The 22,820-nt window shown below is 43.7% G+C and overlaps 1 protein-coding gene across 1 annotated transcript in view; it reads right to left on the bottom strand.

Annotated features, from left to right (window-relative positions):
* Positions 1-22,820, bottom strand: part of DNAH6 (dynein axonemal heavy chain 6) — a gene marked incomplete at both ends in the record, with an annotated part of 168,476 nt that overhangs the window by 54,474 nt on the left and 91,182 nt on the right. Inside the window, 10 exons of the mRNA XM_080932360.1 lie at positions 846-1,107; positions 2,599-2,834; positions 4,070-4,237; positions 5,488-5,730; positions 7,208-7,348; positions 9,534-9,686; positions 12,647-12,878; positions 17,704-17,858; positions 20,145-20,218; positions 21,457-21,603. Coding sequence (XP_080788486.1) covers positions 846-1,107; positions 2,599-2,834; positions 4,070-4,237; positions 5,488-5,730; positions 7,208-7,348; positions 9,534-9,686; positions 12,647-12,878; positions 17,704-17,858; positions 20,145-20,218; positions 21,457-21,603 — 1,811 coding nt within the window. The remainder of the gene's footprint in view (positions 1-845; positions 1,108-2,598; positions 2,835-4,069; positions 4,238-5,487; positions 5,731-7,207; positions 7,349-9,533; positions 9,687-12,646; positions 12,879-17,703; positions 17,859-20,144; positions 20,219-21,456; positions 21,604-22,820) is intronic.

Genomic DNA, 22,820 nt, shown 5'->3' with positions numbered 1-22,820 from the left:
TACATGTATATAATATATATTAATCACATTCACTTCCCATTACTCTCTCTTGTGCTCCCCCCATTCTCTCCATTTCTAGATAGCCTCTCTTCTACTTTTATGCCTTATGTTTTTAATAACCTAATGAGTTTCATTAGGGTTGCTTACAGGAACATGGGTACCATGCTGAGGGAAAGCACTTTTCCCTCCCCCAGTGATGGTGAACTACTGCTTGTCTCTGTCGGGCTGAACTAGACTACGAGTTCTTCTTTCTCCTCTCCCTCTAACCATCACTTCTTCTTGGTTCTCTTTCTTTATTATGCTGAGGACTTAACTCAGAGCCTTGGCTGGCTCTGTAGCAAAATCACAGAGATAGAGCAATATTTACTTTCTGGGTGTGTCTAGAAAAGATATGTTCATCCCTGTTCACTACCCATGGCTTTGGTAACCTGTTCCCCTTATAGTGCATTCCTTGTTCTCCTCTAGAAGACTGAGGACCTCATGTCTGATCCTGGGTTCACTGGTTCTGACAGCTGAGATGCCAACAGTGTAGGAACGCAGACCCACAAGAGACTGTGAGAAACTTCCCAAGCACTGCAGACATATGTCCCTTTCTCCCCTGATGCTAATGACATGAATCTACTCAAGACTCACTTTCTTCTTATGCTACAAAAGGCCGACTTGAGAGAAACTTTCTGCGGGAAAGTCATATCAGCCCGCCATTTCTAAAACCGAGCTATTTCTCAGGACTGCGACCACTCTCACGTTGCACACAGGAGATTCCCAGGGGCCTGCCACAGAGAGGGCGAGTGACCGTTTTTCATGACCTTTTCCATTCTACAAAGTGTCATGATATGAACAGGTACCTGGGCAGCACGGAGCTTCTGTCTCTTCGGTTCGACTTCCTTGACCACCCGAGAATACAGATCCATGGCTCTTACCCACATGCACATGGACTTACAGGCCTTGGACACCTTTTCTACCTTCTCAGGCACAAAGTCAGGATTGTTGATGTACTTTTGGAGTTTCGACAGTATCTGAGGCTTGATGTTCTCCTTGTCATACTCCAAGAGCCTTCTTAGGAAGTTAGAGTCACCCAGAAGTTGCTTTGCTGTGGGCCAGTCGGGCCTGAAAGGCAGACAGACAGCAGCGAGTTAACGGCCATTGACAGTGGGGTGAGCACCAAGGAAAAGCCTGTGAGAACGTTATACTATTATCCAGTAGGTGGGGAATTTTAACCTTGGCACTGTAATTCTGGTAGTGGCCCAACTAAGTCATGCGGAGAGGGGGGGAACTGGATGATTAATATCTACAACCTAGATTTGCTAGAGAATAACATAAAATAAGAGAGCATTTTATTTTATTTTGTGTATTTTATTCTGTAAGACATTACAGAAACAGTAGTTTTAATTTTATTATCTATCTATCTATCTATCTATCCATCTATCTATCTATCATCTATCTATCTATCTACCTATCCATCTATCTATCTGTCTGTCTGTCTTTCCAAGATAGGGTTTCTCTGTGTGTATCTGATTGTCCAGGAATAATTCACTGTGTAGACCACGATGCCTTTAACTCACAGAGATCAAGTGCTTCTGCCCCCCTGGGATTGAAGGCGTGTACTACCACTGCATGGCTAGAAACAGTTTCTATGAAGAGTTATTTTATTTTTACTTTTAATGATTTGTTTGTGTCTGTGTGTGGGGACATGCATGTGTGAGTGAAGTTACTATAAAGGTCAAAAGAGCCGTGGGATGCCCTGGAACCCGAGTTACAGGAGAATGTGAGCCACCTGCTGTGTGTGCTGGGAACTGATCTGGGGTGCCCTGGAACAGTAGCAGGTGCTCTTAATTGTTGAGCCATCTCTCTAGCCCTTAAACTAGAATTTTTATGTTAAAAATACTGTAATTCTTGTATTCTATCCTTTGCCTCAACTTTGACCTTTTACTTCTCTTTCTAGGATGTCTTAAAAATGCCTTCCATATGTACCTAGTCTTACTGAAACTTGATATGCCAAGGCTAGTTGATACCAATGGGAGGCCTCCCCTTTTCTGAAGAGAAAGGGAGAAGGTGTGGATGAGGGAGAGGGAGGAAAGAATTATTATAACATATAATTATATATTATATACATGAATGTATATCTGTATGAAGTATATATGCACATGAAATTTAAAAAAAAAGATTGCATTGTTGGAGAAAATCTGAAAACTAAATGTTATCAGGAAGACATATGCTTGGCATAATATACACATGATGATCTCTCACGAAGAAATCGCTGCCTGTCTGCCCGGCTCCCTCTCATTCTATGAAAATCATGGTTCTCCGAGCTTTTCCCAAGGCTCCCTCTCATTCTATGAAAATCATGGTTCTCCGAGCTTTTCCCAAGGTTCCGATTTCTAACTGAGCATCTTCTCTGTCCATCCAGTTGCCTGTATTCTATAGACAATAGTTTTATATTTCCACAATATGTCATGAAATAGACTCTGGATAAAACGCTTGTTGGATGGATTTGCTGAGTCAAACCAAAGAGGGGTGGCTGGAGAACAGAATGAATTATACATATAGGAGAAATACGAGGAAGGGGAAAATTCACCAAAGGGATATTCAGTGACTCACTTGGCATTTAAGAGGATGGAGATGGCTTCCATCACAGTCATGACCAAGTCGGGGGGCTTTGTGAAGACTCGGATTTCGGAGATGTCTGCTTTGTCTAAGGAATCCAGTGCTTTATTTGCAGCCTCAAGGGCAGGGAGTGCCTCCTCCAGGTCCCTCTGGGCATCGTCAGCAATTGCTTGAGTCTCTTCGGCTTTTACCTTGGCTATTGCTTCATCTTCTTGCACAACATTACGGACCTAACCACGGAATCAAGGTTGCTTAAGAGGTCTCATTAAGGCTGAGCATCCTGGTCTCCCATCCAAGTACTGACCAGGCCCATCCCCACTTAGCTTTGGAGATCACAAGATCGGCCACATTCAGGGTGGTGTGGCTGTAGACCTGAGCATCTTTAGTTAGGAAAATCTGAATCGGAAACATTTAGAGCCCCAAACACTGCCACAGGCAGAGAATTTCACATGTGACCTCATGTGACCACCACAGTCAAGTGCAGGCAGATAAAAATCGATTGTACTAAGCTACTGTAAGATAAGATGCTTATAAAAGTTATAGAAAAGAAAGTTACTATAAGATGCTTATAAAGGTTACAGAAATGGACTTGTGCTTAGACTTGAGTCTGGTGTTGTATATCTTGTATGTGTGCAGACATTCCAAAGTTTATAAAAATCCCCAAACACTCCAAAAGTACAAGACATCTGACTTGCATTTGAAAAGTCAGGAGAGTGACTTTCATTTGCCCTTTGTGTTCGATCAATGGTGAGGGGGACTTACATTCCCATTGCTCTTTGTCTGTCTTACGTCTTGTGATAGATTCAACAGACAGTCTCTTCCTAGGAGGAGGAGCAATTTTATAACTTCAGATATTGCTTTTCTCGTGACTCTCAGTCTGGTCATGGAGTGGTACCAATTCTGTGATGGAGAACCATCTCCATTTGGCCAAGTGATACTGTTTACATCTTCAAACATGACTGAATTTCTAGGAAGATAGCGTTACTGATTCTGGTCGCTATTTTAAGGATCTGATAGCTTACTGTGGATGAATCCTGATTGTTAACTTGACAGAATTTACAGTCGACATGGAATCTCAACTCTTGGGTGTGTTTATAAAGTTGTTTCCAAAAAGGTTTTTAACCGAGCAGGGAAGACCCACCCTGAATGCGGGTTGCACCATCCTATGGGCTGGGGCGTCTTAAGACTGAATAAAATGGAGAAACCCCACAGATCACTAGCATTCGGCTATCTCTGCTTCTTGATTGTGAATACACCGTGACCAACTGCCTCCTTACATTCCTGAAGCCACGATGAACGGTACCCCCTCAACCTGTTAGCAAAAACAAACCCTTCCTCCCTTAAGTTGCTTTCTTTCAGGTATTTGGTCATAGCAATGAGAAAATTGTCACACTTATTCTGTGTGATCCTTTGGCCCCAGCTGAAGCCTCCTTGCCCATATGGCCGTCCCCACACCACTGGATACCTGATCAGCATTCTCTTGGTCCACCACTAGTTTTTCCATCAGGGCTTCGACGTCTTGTGATTTCTGTAGTAGCACAGGTTCTAAAGCCGAAAGGTCTAATTTCATTTTATCTACTAATGCATTTGTTTCTAATAGCTTGGTGAGACCATTCTTTACACGATCTCGTGCCTAATTGACAACAAAAATTTCACAACAGTGTTAGAAGCTGTAGATCGACATCATTCGTCATTTATACATCAAAGTTTAAGCCTATACAACTCTCATGCCAATCTTCACAGTTGGTGAGCCTACTACAAGCAGGGAAACCTTTGTAGGTAGCACAGAGCTAGGAACTGGCCCCATTTACTGTGTTTGAATCTGATCCCTCTGGCTATAACTGTGAGTTGTCCCTGAACCATTTGGCTCACAGAGGGAAGGGAACAAATACTTTCCAGGGGTGAAAACTCTCATCCAGCACTCCAGAGGTGGTACACAAGTTACAGGGACCCCTCTCGAAGGAAGAGGAGGCACTGCTTTGAAGGTGTGTCAAAAAGATCATTTTAAATAGGCAGAAGTCAAAGGTGACTGTTGGGTTCCTTACAGGTGATGGATTTACAAAGCTAGGACCCTGGGAAGGTGTTTTAAATATCAAAGTAGCAAATGCTTCCACTTGCACTGTGTCTAAAATGTTGTAATTTTGTATCCTGTTAATTGGCTCTGTTTCTGGGTGCCTCACATGTCAGGCCAAAGTTTAAGTACTTCGTGAACACTGTGTCTTACCCATTTGTTTTATTTTTCCCTTCATAGAAGCTTATCTGAAATTTTACAACAGTTCAACTAGGAACTATAAGTATTTCTAAAGTTTATTTTCTAAACTTAAAAAAAACCTCTTATTTAATTTTTGTACTTATGAGATCTCATGTAGTACAGGTTAGCCCTCAAGTGCACTATGTAGCTGAGGATGGTCCTCATGGTCCTTAGTTCAAGTGCTGGAACTGAAGATGTGTATATTTCCCAGTTTAGGGTTATCTTCTATTCAAGCTTACAGCCCTTTCTCAACAGGCTCAAGACTGTGACGTAAGAGGCAGAGCTTGGGTGGCACAGAGAGTGACAGTGAAGCCCTTGGTCACGGTGCTGACCACCAGCACATCTTGGAACATTCAGAACCCATCTCTGTGGCTCATCAGAGAGCTTTCATGTTAAACCCTACAGAGATGGTGAGGTCTCTGTTCAATGTCTATGCTACCGTGTTGTCCTCATTCTATTGGACCCACAACACAGATGTGAAGGAAGGAAAATAGAAATATTCAGGAACCGAGAGAAGTCCTACCAAGCAACACAGCAAGACCCTTTTGGGACGCCATTACAGGCTGTGAGTTTGGTTTGAAGATGGCTCTTTTAGATAGAGGGAGAACTTTTTTGGACAAAACTGAACGTACCGAAACCAACTGCTTTCTTTTCTCAGTGAGCATGGTCAGGTAGAGGTTGATGAGCTCCAGGTAGGATGTGGGCGTGGTGTAGTAGCGCCTGCGCAGTTCGTTGTAGTAGCGCTCCGCCACTTGGGAGACGCTCAGGTGCACGTTCACACACATGAGGGAAAGCTTTTCTTTGAGTTCTTCGTTCCCGGTGTCTACAGCTGAGAAAAAAGACTTGGATACGGACAGGAGCGCTTCTCTGGGCCACTGTAAGTAAAAAGGCAATCTGAAAAGAAAATTCTGCCATATGACACATTGTTCAACAACTTAGAAATAGTGTTTGTCTAGGGCTTCTTTGTCTAGCTCTTCCATTAATTCCTACTCCTGCTTTGGGGGTTTCATGAACCGAACCTTATTCCAGGGGAGCCAGGTCTGCATTTGCTGACCAGTTTGCCCCCAGAACGGTGTCAAGGGCATAGAAGTTGCTGATAAACGTTGGCCGATTAGAAGCAATGGGAGCTTATCTTTGGAATTCCAATCAAAGAATGATGCAAGTCACAAGGACCTGTAAACGTCCCCATGATACCTGTCAATGTAATCCCTGCCCTGCGTAGACTTCGACCTTCCCACCTCTCGTTTGAAGTTCCCTTGACCCTTGATCAAATATGACCCTTAGTTCCTCTGTGCTGCTGCTGAGCACAGCTGGAGAGAAACCCCAGTTCCCTCCCCCTCCCATCTTTCTGAGGGCTGCTTGTGTTTTTGTGCTTTTGCTTGCTACATGAGTGAAAAAGGTCAGAAGCAAAGGAGACTTCCGGGAGCTCTTCACCCCGCCCTGGTAGCTTCCTGCACTGGTACTCTAAGCACTCCCCTTTTGTCACCGAGGACACTGCTCCTTCAGTGACAACTGCACCCTGTGCTTCACTGCTATTCAGTGACGCTGGTTCCACAAGGCTAAGTGTTGTGTCAAGAGTCTCCTCCTGGATTATTTTTTATCAACACACCCACAGTTTAAAATGGCTGCTCAAAAGTGGTTCTTTTTGGACTGGCAAGATGGCTCAGCAGGTAAAGGCGGTTGCTGCCAAGCCTGACAGCCTGGGTTTGGCTGCTGGACTCACGTGGTGGAAGAAGAGAACTTACTCCAATAGGATGACATCTGACCACCCCCCAATAAATAATGTAATAAAAGATTAAATACAGGGCGTTCTCGGCTTTGCTATACTGCTCCAGCCCTTTCTCTTGTCTTTTGGTTTGCCTCCAGAAGACTTTCTGAGATCGTTGCTTACATTGTCTCTGATACCCTCTTTTGGTGGGATTTATTTATTTTTATGTGTATTGGAATTTTTTTGCATGCATATATGACTGTGTGCCACACATGTTCAATGCCTTTGGGGGAGAGAAGAGGTAGCCGGATCTTCCGGAACTGGTATTACTGACGACCTTTAGCAACCGTGTGGGTGCTGGGAATGAACATCTGGAAGAACATCTCTGGCTCTGCCTCTTTTCAGTTCTCTCCCTGGCCTTGCACTGTCTCAACGTCCGTGTCAGTGGTCTCCCCTCCCTTTACAAATCTTTTTCGTCTTTGTTCTGCGATCACCAGCGTCATCCTGCGTCTGGGTAATTTCCCAGAAGCCTTTACAACTAACATGAGGATCATGAACTGTGTGCTCAGTGTGGCAGTCCACCTCCCCCAGCCCCCAACAAGCAAATCCGTCTCTCACAGGGGATCGCCTGGGCTGTCACCGACCTGCACAAACCAGTCGATGGTGCAGCAGTTCACCAGGGACGGGAACATGCGGCATCGGGACCTGAAGGCCTCGCCCACCGGGCTCATGCAGAGAACTATGTGGAGCTTCTGTCGAACTCTGCTGATGAAATATTGAAACACCTGACAATAAAGATCAGTTTTCAGTCGAAAATAAGGAGAACGGGGTGGGGGGGAGTGGGGGGAGGGAACAAGAAACACAGGGAAGAGCCCAGCAGCAAATGAAGTGAGCTGAGCTGGGTGACTTGCAAATGTCTACACTCGGTGTGCTTGACAGAATCCAGACTCACATTGGTCTTGGTCACATTGCTTGATGTGGGAAGACCTATGTTAACTCTAGGCGGGACCGTGTGCTGGGGGCGGGGGGGGGGGTCTGGAGAGAGGAGCTGGGCTTTGACACGCCCGAGTTCATTTCCCTGCTTCCCAACTGTGGGTGTGATGTGTGCAATCGCTCGGGTCAAGGTCTTCTTACCGTCACTTCCCAGCCGTGATAGGCTGATCCCATGAGGACGGGACCCCCTGAACTAGGATCTGGAAGAAACCTTTTCATCTTTAGGTTACTTGTGTTAGGTGATTTTTTTTTCTATAGCGACAAGAATGATGAAGACACTCATGCAATCTGAATGTACGGCAAAATGGCAGCCAGAGGTGGACCTGGTGCTGGTGTCGTTCTGTAACTCCAGCTGTTCAGGAGGCGGGGGTAGGAGGATGAAGGTTTAAGGTCACTATGAACTACAGGGTAAGTTCAGGGTCACACTAGGGGCATTTGGTGAGACCTTTGTCTCAAACAGTTAAAAGGAAGTACTGGAGTTTGGTTATTGATGGCTTATCTACCACGTGAGAGACCCTGGAGTCAACCCCAAGGGAAGAAAAAGACGTTTTGCAGTTTCCACTGCATTCTGAGCACTGTATATGACTTTAAAGAGACCCCTTGAACGAAGTGGAGAGAGACCTACATAGGGTTTGCCTTAGGACAGAGAGCAGTCAGCAGTAAGGGGCAGGGTCCTGGCGTTTATCTTTCTAAGTTGGAAAGCCTGAGATGTGGTGTGGCCCTGGGGACGTTATTTTTGGACGTCACAGCATATTTTGGCTGTTCCTGCCAGTGAGGAGGATACATTGCTTTGTGGCTGGCGGCTCTTAGCAGGGGCACAGTGACCCTGGGCTCACTGCCATAACAGGAATGGTACGTTAGAGGCTTGGGCTCCGTTGCGGTTAGTTCCCACAATGTGTGTGATGGTTGGTTTTAGCAATCGACTTGCCATAACCTGGAATAATCTGGAAAAGAGCCTCAGCAGGGGATTATCCACATCAGTTGGCTGCGGGTTGGCAATGGGCATGGCTGCGGGTTGGCAATGGGTGTGGCTGGACCCGACAGAAAACTGTAAGAACAGAGCAGCTGCGTGCAGGTGGCGGGGTTGTTTCTTGGCTGCGGTGTGAGAGGGACCCGCTTCAATTCCTGCCCTGACTGCCTGCTATGGAATTGTCGGCCAAAGAAGTCCTTTCCTTCCTGAAATTACTTCTAGCCAGATTATTTTCACAGAGCAGGAACGGAATGAGGCCAGTGCACATTCATTCCGAGGACCCAGGCCGCTTCTCCTTCTTTGGCCTCCTGAGGTTCCACGCCTCCCGTAATGAGTCCCCCTTGGCATAAGGTAGCTAAAGTAGACTTGCTGACTGTACTTATTATCATCTCTGGCCCAGGGCAGGCCTCACAGGGGACACATTAACTATCCCATAATAATGGTCTTAAAGTGGAAGGCGGTGCAGAGAGAAGGAAACTGTGCTGGAGAAACGGAGGTGGGCATCAGCTGTACTGTGTGAGAGAGAGAGAGAGAGAGAGAGAGAGAGAGGGGGAGGGAGGGAGGGAGGGAGGGAGGGAGGGAGGGAGGGAGAGAGAGAGAGAGAGAGAGAGAGAGAGAGAGAGAGAGAGAGATCGTATTTCCGTTTTCACTGGGCAGGCTCTTGCTGCCAGGCAAGAGTATAAAAAGCATTCTGCTTGGACCTGTGGCCATCTCAAGACAGTGTAGGCATCTAACAAGTACAGGCAAGAAGAGGAGAGGGGGGTCTGGCTGTGACTGTAATCTCTGTGCGGGCAATGGGATTTCTGATTTCTGTTTCCATAGACATTGCTGAACGTGTAGTGAACAAACACGTTAGACACAGAAAATAAAATAAATAGAATTACAAAGAAAAAAATCACATAAAAAATCTACCCATGGACTCTTTATAGGAGAACTGTGTCCACTGAGCGAAAGAGCTAAGGCCACCTTTGCTTAGAAAGCTGCGTAATAATTCTGGGATGTGCTACCTCATCTCTGTTCCCCTCAGAGATTCCAGCTTCCTTTGCTTTTGGTCTGGTGGCTGCTAAAACCTGCTCCAGTTCGTCCTTCTCGAATAAATTAGGCACTTCGCCTGAATTTAGAATGTTGTTTATATCTTCAAGGAACTCTTCAACGACAATCTATAGGAAAAGCAAAGTGGCCATTATAAGTTCAGGGTGCCCCAGTCATTACGTGAAGTTATTGGACATTTATTCTAAAACTAACAGGCACCGGTTCCACCTTTAAAAGATACTTAAACCGTAGACAGCATCCTAAATCCTAACAGTGATTTTATCGAGTTTCCATTTTCCTCTCTTGTTTTGCCTCTTGAAGGGTGTTTGTGCCTTTTTTTCCCCCTGTACTGCTCATGCTGTGACTAAGGCATCCTGGACCAAAGGTGACATTGGAACAAAAGGACTTATTTGAAGTGCAACTCCAGGTTGCAGTCAAGGGAGGAACTCAGAGCCTCGAGTTACATAATGTCTGCAGTCAAAAGCAGAGAGAAATAACCGTATCTTTGCTGCCTGTGTGCTCATGCTCAGATGACTTCCTTTGTTTGAGAATCTCTGCCTAGGGTATGATGCCGCCCACAGTGGGCTGTGTCCTTTCACATCAATTAACAAGACAGTTCCTCACAGATATGCTCACAGGGCAATCTGTTCTAGAGAAATTGCTCAACTGAAACTCTGTTTTCCAGGTGGTTCTAGATTGTGTCAATTTGACAGTTAAAACTCACTAGCACAACATCTTACTTAACAGAATCCCATGTATAAGTATCTTATATTCTGCTCCATTCAGTTATGATTTTATAAAGCATTAAAACACACTTCTGTAGAGTAATCATCTTATGGGAAAACAACGTACCATGGAGACAAAGTGCCTTGCATTTTCATGGGCATAAATGGCTAGCAATTTAGTTTCTATTACCAATCCGTCTTTAGGCCTAAAGCTTTGCTTCTCCACTGGGAAGGTCATTATTTTCTTGGACCAAGTTCCCAGGAGTGAGATTAACATGCATGAATTTAAAGTACATGAATATCGTCTACTTCTCATTTAGGTCAAGGATGACTTTAGTAATTAATGTTTAACATCTCCTTTTGTTAGTCTGGGTTTTATAAGTGCTTCCTTTTGGAGAATTCAGTTGTCTTTGCTTTGAAGCAGGGGTGAATTTAGTCACATTGACTTCTGTCTTGGGTGGCATGGGGGGGGGAGCTACCACAAAACAGTGTCTTTCAGATATGACATGGCTTTGTACTCATGACCCACAGCAGCTGTGACTATCTGTGTAAGTCCTACATGCTGTGCTCAAGCCAGTCAATGTTCTAGCATAGAAGGCGCGGGGCCCACAAGGCCACACCCTTGCTATGAAGCTGCTGTTCTTTGATGGCCTATGAGATCGGGTGACTCAGTTTTTTCCAAGGGGATAGCAGGTTACCCATGATTCAGTAGATGGCCCTACACCCGTGCATGTGTGGGTTATAATAAGAGGAAAAAGGAGGACATGATGTGGGAGGGGCTCGTGTGACACAGGTCCTGGGGAATTGGAGGACAGTGTAAGCCGATGCTATTCTCAAAGAATAAAACAAGTAATTTCTGGTGAAAGAGTCTGTTTAGACTTCGAAACAAACCACTTATGTTCTGAGATTTTCTTTTAAGCTTGAATAGGTAATTTGTACATTATTAAATGGGCCTCTTCTCTCATTACTGGAAGTTTTGGAAATAGTTATTGACTTGTTTCTGTTACGTCTTTCGCTGTTCATAACTGTACACTTTCCCTCAGAACAAATGCTGACTTTGACTTTTGAGGTTTTGGACTTGAATCTATTGTTTCCACGTCTTATTAGCCTTAGTGCCTTATTATCATCCTTCTTCCCAAACTTTTAGCTAAACTGATTGAGATCATTTCTAAGGCTTTCTAATTCAAATTTGTCTTTATATATAGCTTATTGTTCATAAAGAGAGATTTAACATTTTATTACATTTTAGTGTATTCATTACTGTGTGTGCATGTGTCTGTGTGTCTGTGTGTCTGTGTGTCCCTGCAAATTACCTATTCAAGTTTAGAAGAAAATCTCAGAATGTAAGTGGGTTCTAAGTCTAAACAGATTCCGTGAAGGTCAGAGGACAACTTTCAGGGTGCCAGTCTCTCCTGCCATCTGAAGCCTGGGGATCATTCCCAGGTTCCCTTTACCCCCTGAGCAGCAGGATAAGTTTTTCCACACCTTGTCAATGCCATATTATGATTTTAAAAAATAAAAACTTTTAATGGTGTGTGTGTGTGTGTGTGTGTGTGTGTGTGTGTGTGTGCATGAAAGCCCCTGCTACAGAAAATTTAAAACCTCTCGTAATGGCTAATGAAGACTACGGAGTTACTTCTAAATAGTTTATTACTGCGGTGCTCAGCTTTAACTGTCAACTTGACAGAACCTTAGAATCACCTGGGAAGAGTCTCATGAGAGATTGCCATTGTTGATGTGGGTGGCCCAGCCCACTGTAGGCAGCACCATTCCCTAGCAGTGAGTCCTGAGCTGTGTAAGAGCGGAGAAATGGTCAGAGTTCAAGCAAGAAAGTGAACAAGCTTGAATTCACTTCTTTTTGTTGTTCACTGTGAGGGTGATGCGCCCGGCTCTTCCAAGGTCCTGCCACTGTGACTTCTGTGTTAGGATGGACAGTAACCAGAAACTACAAAACCTTCTCCCCTAAGCTGAGTTTTTCCAGGCTGTTTCATTACAGCAATAGAAATGAAATGAGAACAATAACCTTCCACTATCTGTGCCTTTCCCCCGAGAATAGCTCTCTTTAAATTCTGACCACAAATACTTTGAATTTAAAGGGAGAAACTTGGTTAAAAAACAAAACAAAACAAAACACCGGGCCATAAATGACTTTTATAAGGTGTGGGGGATAAGTGAGCAGAGACAGCAATCCTTCATAGTTTGCCCACCCTCAAAACACAGTGCGTTGTAACCCCATGTGCTCACAGTGCATTGTAACCTTATGTGCTCACAGTGCATTGTAACCTTATGTGCTCACAGTAGATTTTAACCCCAGGTGCTCACAGTGGATCAGGATCCCATGTGCTCACTGTTTGAGTACGTACCTGGGTGTCTGTGAAAAGGAAAACCATATTTTTGTCTTCCACGCCAGCCATCTTGTACAATTTCCTCAGGTCTTCATGGAAGCTCTCATAATTGTACCCCCGGCTGAGCTCAATCTGCAGACACTTGTAACCACATATATGTGCTGCGAGTCTCGTGAGAGACTGCTTTCCTGTGCCTCCCACACCAACCAGCAGCGCGTTGCCCCTTTCCTGGCGGATCATCCGTGCGATTCTGCAGGAAGCAAGGGAGGGGGACTGAGTTCCTGTTCACAGGCATGGCTTCTGCTGACAGAACCTGCTACAGTGGGGGCGGCTGTGGCCAGAAGAGCAGGGCACTGCAAGGGAGAGCAGTCTATCTCAGGCAAATCATGGCGGGTGAATGCTCTTGTTGGTTCCTTTCTCCATCTCTCCTCTGCTTCACCATGAGCTGGTGGCTCTCTGCCTTAGGTGTGCAAATTTAAAACAAAAGATTTCTTTTCTTTTTGTTTAATTGTAAAGGGTTCTGTCAGGATTCCTGACTGACCTCGAACACAATTTATATATCGGCAAAGCCCAAATCTCCACTTAGAAGTACAAGAGAGCACAAAGATTACTGGGTGTAGAAAAAGACACCATGGTTTGGAAGGGGGTGGGGGTCAGTTCCTTGATGAGAACAACACTATTTTAAAAACTTGTGGTGGTTTGGGTAAGAATAACTTCCATGGGCTCATTCATATATTTGAATAATTGGTGGGACTGTTTGGAAAAGATTAGGAGGTGTGGCCTTGCTAGAAACAGCATTTCACTTGGCTCAGTGCTTGAGGCTGATTGCCATGCCATTTCCAGTTAGCCCCAACCCCCTTGAGTCTGTGGATCAGCTATAACCTTTCAATCACCACTCCAGCAACATGCCTGCCTGCTCCCTCCCGTTCTCCTTGGCATGATGGGCATGGTCTCCAACCCTCTACAACAGAAATCCCTCGGTAAACACTTTCTTTTATAAGTTGTCTTGGTCATGATATTTCTTCACAGCAATTAAACGGTAAGACACTTGCTGATTCACTTTAGTGAGGACTTAAAACAGTGCAGTGGTCATAATATTAGACTGGACACTCAAGAAGGAGAACATAGAATTTGAGTTCAGGAAAAAAAAAAAAAACGAGAGAGAGAGAGATGGATAAATGTGAGGACTAACCTGAGATCAGCTGAAGCTGAATGTCTCACAGTGTATCATGGGGATTGAAGCAGGTAAGGTAGAAGATGTGTGTGTGTGTGTGTGTGTGTGTGTGTGAGAGAGAGAGAGAGAGAGAGAGAGAGAGAGAGAGAGAGAGAGAGAGAGAGAGAGGAGAGAAAGAAACACAAGCAAAGGAAGATAAGCCATGGGGAGCAAATACAATTTTAGAGGCTACATGACAGCAATTGCAGAAGGAGAAGCAAGAAAGGCTGGCCTCAATGGCTTAAGGGCACTTGCTACCAAGCCTGAAGACCTGAGTTCAACCTCCAGGACCTTCACTGTAGAAGGAAAGTGTAGAGAAATTTTAATCCAGCAACATGGCTGCTCTGATCAACTCTAATGACCTTCTAGGTCTGAGTGATCCGGCTCAAATACAGATAATGACCTTTGTACACACTTTTAATCTCTCTAGCTTGAATCCTTTAATCCCAAATGATGACATCTAACTGAGGAACAGACAAAGTGATGAGTCAGAGAAAGATTTGACAGAATGAGTCAGAGATAAAATATGCCCCACTCTCAGGAGCAAAGCTATTTACGAACATTGCAGGGGGAGAGGTCAGTTTAGCAGTTGCGTTCAGTACATTTGAGTTGAGCCAGTTCAGTGAGTTCAGAGTGGAGTTCAGCTGAATTCAAATCAGTTCAGTTGAATTAGTTCAATCAGTGTAGTTCATGCAGTGCAGGTCAGCAGAGGCTGTTGAAGCCAGAGAATAAGAAGGAGCCAGAAGATTAGAATGAATTGCCAGGATTATTTTGAGGCCAAGCAGAGCAATTCAGAGAGAAGCAGAGAAGCCAGAGTGAGTCAGTCATCTTGGAGAGATGTTTGAGCCAGAACAACTGAGTTGAACTGGCCAGCCAGAGTTCAGAAAAAGCTAGAAAGATTGAACTTATTCAGCAGTAAGCCTCCAAAATGACAATTACTTCTGACAAATAAAAGTTATACAGGAAAGAATTGACTCTTGAAAGTTGTCTTCTGACTGACACACACACACGCACACACGCACACTCATTGAAGGATTGGAATCACATCTACTTCTATTTCTGAGATCTAAATTTTTGACACAACTTAAAAATTTCGTGAGCATCAAAAGCAGGAATAAGAGGTTTCCCCCATAGAAATGAATCAATATGAGCTGGTCACACAACAGGCCTCGAGGTGTCATTTTACAAGACAACAGTGAGAGACTGAGTCATTGTGGATCAGAGACCATCTGTAAAACTATCCTAAGTGAATATGAAGATATACAGAAGAAGAAAGGAGAAAATTAAAAAAAAAATTAGCAAAAAGAAGTTTAGGAAGCCAGGAGGAATGTACGAGAGGGAGCAATACCCAAGCAGTTCACACCTGAATATCGATGATCACAAGACCTCCCCAGGGAGTGATGGTATCAACAAATTCTTAAAAACAAAATAGAAAATGCAAAAATAGTTTCTTCAAGGAGTATTATCGTGTTTTAAATGAGGTTTCTTTATGGGAATGAAAGTTGCTCAGATATAGCATGTGGGTATGTTGGTCAAAGAACAGATGAGGACTAAGTAGCATCTTGACAACCCAGTGACAGACAAACGGTCATCTTACAATGCAAGCTGTGGCAAACATGACTTCTTGAATTTGAGTTCAGAGCAGAAATGTAGGACACATGGGAGACTTTATTTATGTGATAAAATCCTCGGGGTTGTCAGCTGAATAAGAACCAGCCCTAAAATGTGTCCAACGTGAGTATAAACAAAACCCTAATGCTGCTTAAAGTTCTGCTATAGTTGTAGATCAAGGGACTCACACTAATATTTCTAACTGATAGTTACAAAAATATGTCCCCATAGATGGGTACTGCTTTCAAAGTGCAGTATCAGAAATTCATATAGAAGGCTGGAAATTCTCTTTTAGTAAGTTACATGAAAGATCCAGGATAACCTTTTAGAGGAGATGGATTCGAGACAAGTGTTGGTATAATAGCCCAGGCCAGTCTCAAACTTGTAGCAATCCTTCCTCACTCTCCCAAGTGCTGGAGGTACAACCATTGTATTGCTGGTGTGATCCAGGATGGCTGTGCCTGGCAAGGGGGAAGCTGAGAGATAAGTAAAGGAATAATTCTAAAGCACCAATGGAGCTTTAATGAAAAGTTGAACCTGTTCTGGTTTGGGAGACCTGCAATGGAATTAGAGGCAAAGGTTGGAATACGATTCCTAAGCCTGCCATTCAGTAGCAAGACTTGGGAGAGTGCGCCTAGTTTTCCTGTGGCATCCTCTGTGAGTTGGCTGCAATATTGTCTCTGGTCTAGTTTGTTCTTCGATCCTATCAAGGGCTAGAGCACCGTTCTCTTTGTATGAGCCTGCGTGTGCCTGTGTGGCTGTTTCGACAGAAAGACTAGGTATGATGGAATAACTAAGTTATAGGCCATGTGACTTCTCTCCTTGTTGTTGGTGCCGGGGCCATCATTTGGTGAAACCCAAACACCCTTAGTGCTGTCAAGAGAGAGGCATGAGGAGAGAGCATCTGAGGACAGAGATGTGCCGGGTACTCCAGGTACTGTCTGATGAAACTACGAGAAACACCCCAAAAGAGCTGCCTATAATCACGAAAGACAATGGTGAAATAAAGCCAATCGGTGTGTGTCTAAACAGTCCGGTGGGAGGTTCTCTGAACTGTATTCACAAAGAGATTGGGATACAGAGTTAAGGGGGGATCATGACCGTTACATGATGCCATGTATCATGGCTTTACACACTCACTGAGTACCATTATTGTTCTTGCTCCCTAGGAAGGATTTGACCCCAGGAGTCACAGGCAGCAAATGCTGGTTCACTTGAAAAGATCATTTAAACACTCAGAATTAGCTAAAACAACATGAACTACTCTATAACGTGGTGTGTATCTTGAGCACTGAAAGATATTCAGGCTCAGTGCCCACATGCGAGGAATGTCCCTTCAAGAGAGCTAGCTGCATGAAATGTAAATACAGAGAATATCCAATAAAATTTTTTCTAAAAAAGAGAGCAAGCTAGCTGTAAGTGGGCAGGAGTTACAATTCTGAGCAGATAGAACTATCATCAGTGTTTAACGATGTCTACTATAACCTTGAGCTATCTTTGTAGGCAGATGTGTAATTAGCCCAATATATCTTTTAAATCACTTTAGATACTATTTATAACAAGAGAAGAATAAAAACAAAGAAATAAAATTGATTAACGCTTTGCAATCACAGCTTAGTGCTTAAGAACACTCGTTCTTGCAGAGAACTCAGGGTTTGTTCCCAGAACCCTCATGGTGGTTTATCCAATGTAAATTGGTTTATCCACCTGTAAATCCAATTTTGGGGGCTCCAACACCCTCTTTTCACCACCCATGGTATCAGACATGCACACAGTGCACATAGATACATGTAGACAACACCCCACACGCATTAGTAAGTCTAATGTCTCAATATTTAGCAATACAACCTATGGGATTCTATAGAAAATTTATTTTGGGCATTTAGAAATTATTTTGGGGACAGAGAGAAGGCTCAGTAATTATGAGCATGTAGGGCTCCTCCAGAGGACCTGGGTTTTGTTCCAGCACCCTCACCTGGCAGCTCACAACTGCTTGTATCTCTAGCTCCAGCTCCAGGAGATCTAACATCCTTGTCTGGCTACCCCAGGCAACACACACACACACACACACACACACACACACACACACACACACACAAGTAAATAAATATAATCTTTTTAAAACCGTATAAAATATCTGTGGGGTATAAAATATCTATGGGCCTTTAAATCATCTCCTAATGCATCTAAAGTTTTATCTTTCATGAAAACGGATAAGATCAAGTGCGCCTAGGAGCCTGAGGCACTGTACCTTGATACGTGCTCTATGGCATCCTGGAAGAACACCAGCTTCACTTCTTTAGGGTTTGTGAGGTTATAGTCGTCGAGATAGTCCTGAAGAACACTCTCAATTTTCCCCATGTCAGGCAAATCATCGTAGACGCGGTCAGACTTATCTGCTCCAAACTGTAAGGCGATTTATGGGAACACACCATGTTGGGTCAATTGCCTTATATAGATGTATGACACACACAGACAATCTGGAAAATTATTTCACTCTACCTTTCCCAGTGGTAGGTTGTAATGTCAAAATGATTTCTGCAATAAAATTCATGCAGAAAGGAGTTTGAAATCATTTAATATGTGTGTGTGTGTGTGTGTGTGTGTGTGTGTGTGTGTGTGTGTGAAGTTTTGGATATTCTATTGTGGAGGTCAGAGGACAACCTTGGATGATGTCTGTCCTTGGAAGCTTTCCAATTTCTGTCTTATTGGCCCAGAACTTTGAAAAGTAGGCCAGCATGGCTGGTCTGTAGTTTCCAGTGATACCCAATCTCTGTCTCTCATATTGCTGTTGCTAGGAATGGACTAGCTATATGTGCATACTGCACAATACTACATATACTGTATGCATACACATACTGCTTTTTACGTGGAGTTCTGGGAATTTGAACTTCTGTTGTTGTGGTGGTTTGAATATGCTTGGCCCAGGGAGTGGCACTATTTGTAGGCGTGGCCTTGTTGGAGTCGCTGTGTCACTGTGGGCATGGACTTTAAGATCCTATGTGGGAGTCAGTTGTTTCCTATCGGCCTACAGATAAAGATGTTGACCTCTCAGCTCCTCCTGCACCATGCCTGTCTGGATGCTGCCATGCTCCTGCCTTGATGATAACGACTGAACTTCGGAATCTGTAACTCAGCCCCAATTAAGTGTTGTCCTTATAAGAGTTGCCTTGGTCGTGTGTCTGTTCACAGTAGTAAGACCCTAACTAAGACCTATGTCTTCATGCTTGTTAGGCAAGCACTTTATTGACTAAGCCATCTCTCTGGGCCTTGTTTATTCTTTTATTTGGTAATGCTATCACTAAATACATAGCAAATGTCATTAGTGAAAACAAACTCTTGTGCTTTATTCATTTCTACTTACTTTGTTGTATTTGACCTGGTCTTTCTTTCTCTTTAAAAATTGCTGATAAATTTATCAAGATTATATCTATCTGCCCTTCAACTCCTCTGAGACCTCCCTCTCTACCACTTCTTAATTCATGATGTCTTATTTTTTTAATTAATCAATTGATTAAGTTTTACAACCACGGAGTCCAATCAGTACTACCTGTATGTCCACAAGTGTAGGCCTGCACACTAGAGCGTACAGGCACACTCAACCCTCTGGGCCACGTCCTCGAATAAAACTGACTCTTCCTCCCTCATCAGCCACTACCTGCCAATAGCTCCTTAGTGAGGTGCATCTCACCTATTGGGGAATACCGGCAGCTTTAACCTTGTACAGGACTTGTATAGGCATCTATGGCTGCTGAGCCTTCATTCTTAAATGATAACTTTAAATAGCTGTATTCCACACAAATAAACTCTCCTTTCCCCCATGTCTGGTGGTAATACTCATCTGGAGTGAGGCCCTGCATATATAGCTTATAGAAGGACCGGTTAATTTATTATCAGATCATTAGCTTTGCTAGGCAGGCAGTGAGGTACCTTTGTTCTGTGTGTGAGGTTGAGACCTTGGCGAACAAAATGGGTGTGGCTCTTGGCTCTGAGACACCAAGGCCTTATTCCCCCAGGTAAGAGTCAATTTGGTGGAAGCAGAGGGCATTTTTTCTGTATAAGTGGGGCTGGGGAGGAGGGAATTGGAAGATTTGTTCCAGGAAGGCTCAAAGGGTAATAGTAGGCCCATGTGTTGATGCTTTTGGAAGAATGGAAGAGAAACTTACAATGATATAAAAGGTAGTTAAATATAAGAATGTTTGGCTACTGATTAAAGTTTCTTTGAAATGAAGAGGACAGTTTCTTTAAAGATGAAGCTTCCGGAAGTGTTTGATCAGGAATTGCACAGCTCGGTATAACACAGGAACTTGGTCCCAAGTAAAGGGACTAAGCCTCCTTACCTCCTCCTGATGATTCTGGTTTGCACTATCACCAAAACATGTAACTCTTGCGGCAAAGGACCAGATAGTAAATAATAGTTGGCCTTGCAGAGCACCCTGTCTCTGGCTCTGACACTGTACTCTGCTATCATTGGGCAACGGTGGCCAGAAAGCTGCACACAAAAGAGGGAGCTGTGTTGGGATAAGCCGTATTTTAAGACCTAGGCAGCCGGCAGGTTTGGCCCATGGAACTGGAGCTTGTCCACACCTGGCTTAGGTGTTTAATCTTCACTAATGCAAAACCTTTGTGTAGATGAATCTGCTCTGGAAAACAGCAGATGCCTTTAAGTAAGTCAGGCAACAGACCGCTCACCTTAATGAAATCACCAAATATGATGGGCTTCTTTAAAAAGTATTCCAGGTCAATTGTAATCCCAAAGTGCTTGTCTGTTAGAACACAAAAGCAACTTTACTGTGGGGATCAGTTTAAATGCAGCGCTCGAATGAGATCTACAGATTCATATCTGCACTTGATATGAAAACAGAGAGAGTCATGTCAACAACATGCCATTTTAGTTGGGTGGATGATTTCCCAGATTTCGTTATTTAGTAAGTACTAAAGCTTTTGGTTAAATAGTACATATTGAATACTTATTTAATAAAAAGGAACATTTTAGAACTATCATCACTTCTTTTTATCTTTTTTAAAAAATTAAATGCATATTTTTTAAGAGTCTCATGCTGTAGCCGAGCTGGTCTCAGACTTAGTGCAATCCTCTTGCTGGAGCCTTCTGAGTGCTGGGACTGTGGAAATGAAATACTATACCCAGTTAAAATACATTTTTTAGTTAGCACATGAAACCATGGGTTTCGTTATGCCATTTGGATACATGTAGAGCATTATTTTTGTTTGTATTTTCCCTCCTTTGTCTTCCTTCTCCCTTTCCTCCTAATCCTCTGTCCCTTAACTAAACGTATCTGTGTCCATGTCACATATGTGTGACATATGTATATAACCATGGATCTATATTTACTTAGACTCCTCCATGATGCCATACATGTGTGACATGCATGTGTATACACACATATCCCACAAACTGCATATAACTATAACTAAATATAGCTACCCCTAGATTCTCCATTATGCCATACATGTGACATATGTATCACATAGATGCGCTTATAACTAAACACACACACACACCTAGATCCCCTATGACAGAAGGCGTGTGATATTTGTCTTTTTGCTCATTCACAACCTTCTTTTGTTTCCTTCCACATCAGTTCAGACTGCTTCTTCCTTCTACTTCTGTCTGCTGTCACTGTTTATCAATATCCCTCTCCCCCTCCCTCTGTTTCCCTCCCCCCTCTCTCCCCCCCTCACCTTCCTTGAGAGAGGAAACATGATATTCTGGCTTTTTACTAGACAAAATTTCAATTGTCCACTTTCCTGTCTCTACTTCTGATTCATACCTGATTAGGACCATCAAACTTTTATTTTAGTGATTTGATTCATTGTCATAATATTTATATGCATTTGACTTATCAAAAATTTTACTTTCGAATGCCCAAGACTAATAAACTCATTTTCAGTTCCCTTCTATGAAAACCCAATTGTTTTTCTGAAAATATAAAAAAAAATATTAAAAGTAAGTAAGAAACCCAGTTAAAAAAACGATATTTACTGGCCATTTCTGTCAAAATGACGTGGAAGTAGTGTTTGTCTTCATTGTTGATCAGGCGATCATGGAACACTCTTTGACATTCATGGCAAAACAGTCTAAATATCTGAACTTCTTCTCTTATTGTTCCTGGATCACATTGGAGAATACCTGTGTGTTTTTTTGTTTTTTTTGTTTTTTTTTTTTTTTTTTTTAAGAAAAGGGGAAAAGAAAAAAAATGTATTTATGGAATCACTTATAACAGTTTAATAAAGTAGAAAACACTTAAGTTCAGCTTGGGATGGAAAGCAGTGATTAGATTTGAGATTTATTTTGTAGAGGGTGTTGTTTATGAGTGGGAGGAGGTCATCAAGGCTCATGACCAGAGGAGTTCATGACGGTCCCTCTAAGGCAGGGATACCCACGGCCAGTAGTAGAGGGATGGAGCAAGAATCTTGATTTTTGAGACACGATCTCAGTATGTAGCTCTGGCTATCCTAGAACACACTACGTAGACCAGGCTGGCTTAGAACTCATAGAAACCCGCCTGCCTCTGCCTTCTGAATGCTGGAATTAAAGGTGTGTATCAGTGCAGCTGGCTAAGTGCCTACGTTCAATCTGCAAGTTGGGGAAATTGAGCTGAGCAGCTGAGGGAGAACATCGAGAAGCCTGTAGGATGTGGGAGGCATGCTCAGAGGGGAGGCTGCTCTCTGGAACAGAGGATAGCTGAGGTTGAACAAAACCTTGACTGAGGTACAGAACCCAGGCCATGATTTTAAGATGGGGATGGGGAGCAGCTGTAAATGCCAGTGGGTTGACAGCAGCCAGGGAGAGAGTAGGGGACAGGAGAGCTTGCACCCTGGGCTGCTGGGGTGCGGTGAAGGGGCAGCTGGGGTGGGGTGAAGGGGCAGCTGGGGTGGGGTGAAGGGGCAGCTGGGATGGGGTGAAGGGGCAGCTGGGGTGTGGTGAAGGGGCAGCTGGGGTGTGGTGAAGGGGCAGCTGGGGTGTGGTGAAGGGGCAGCTGGGGTGGGGTGAAGGGGCAGCTGGGGTGTGGTGAAGGGGCAGCTGAGGTGGGGTGAAGGGGCAGTGCCAAACACTGATCTCTGGCCTATGGGAAACAGGGTTGTGCCCAGTGTTAGCTATAAGCTTTGACTGACACATAGGAAAGTTAGAACTGGAAGCATCGTGAGGAGAGGCCAGTTGTTTTTTTTTTTCTTTGTTTTGTTTTTACAGGAGTCTTTCTAGAAAAATAAGAGGGATTAATTTTTAAAAGTGGGATGTCTTTTTGGATTTGCAAAAATGATGCTGGGAATGATCTTATAGAAGAGGATAGTATAAAAGCAATGTGGGAATTGTAAGAACCAAGTCTTAGATGAGGAAGGCAGAGA

Source organism: Micromys minutus (genome assembly GCF_963924665.1).
Source record: "Micromys minutus genome assembly, chromosome: 18".
Lineage (NCBI taxonomy): Eukaryota > Metazoa > Chordata > Mammalia > Rodentia > Muridae > Micromys > Micromys minutus.
Note: the sequence above shows the minus strand (reverse complement) of the source record. Positions and strands in the feature narration are given on the sequence as shown.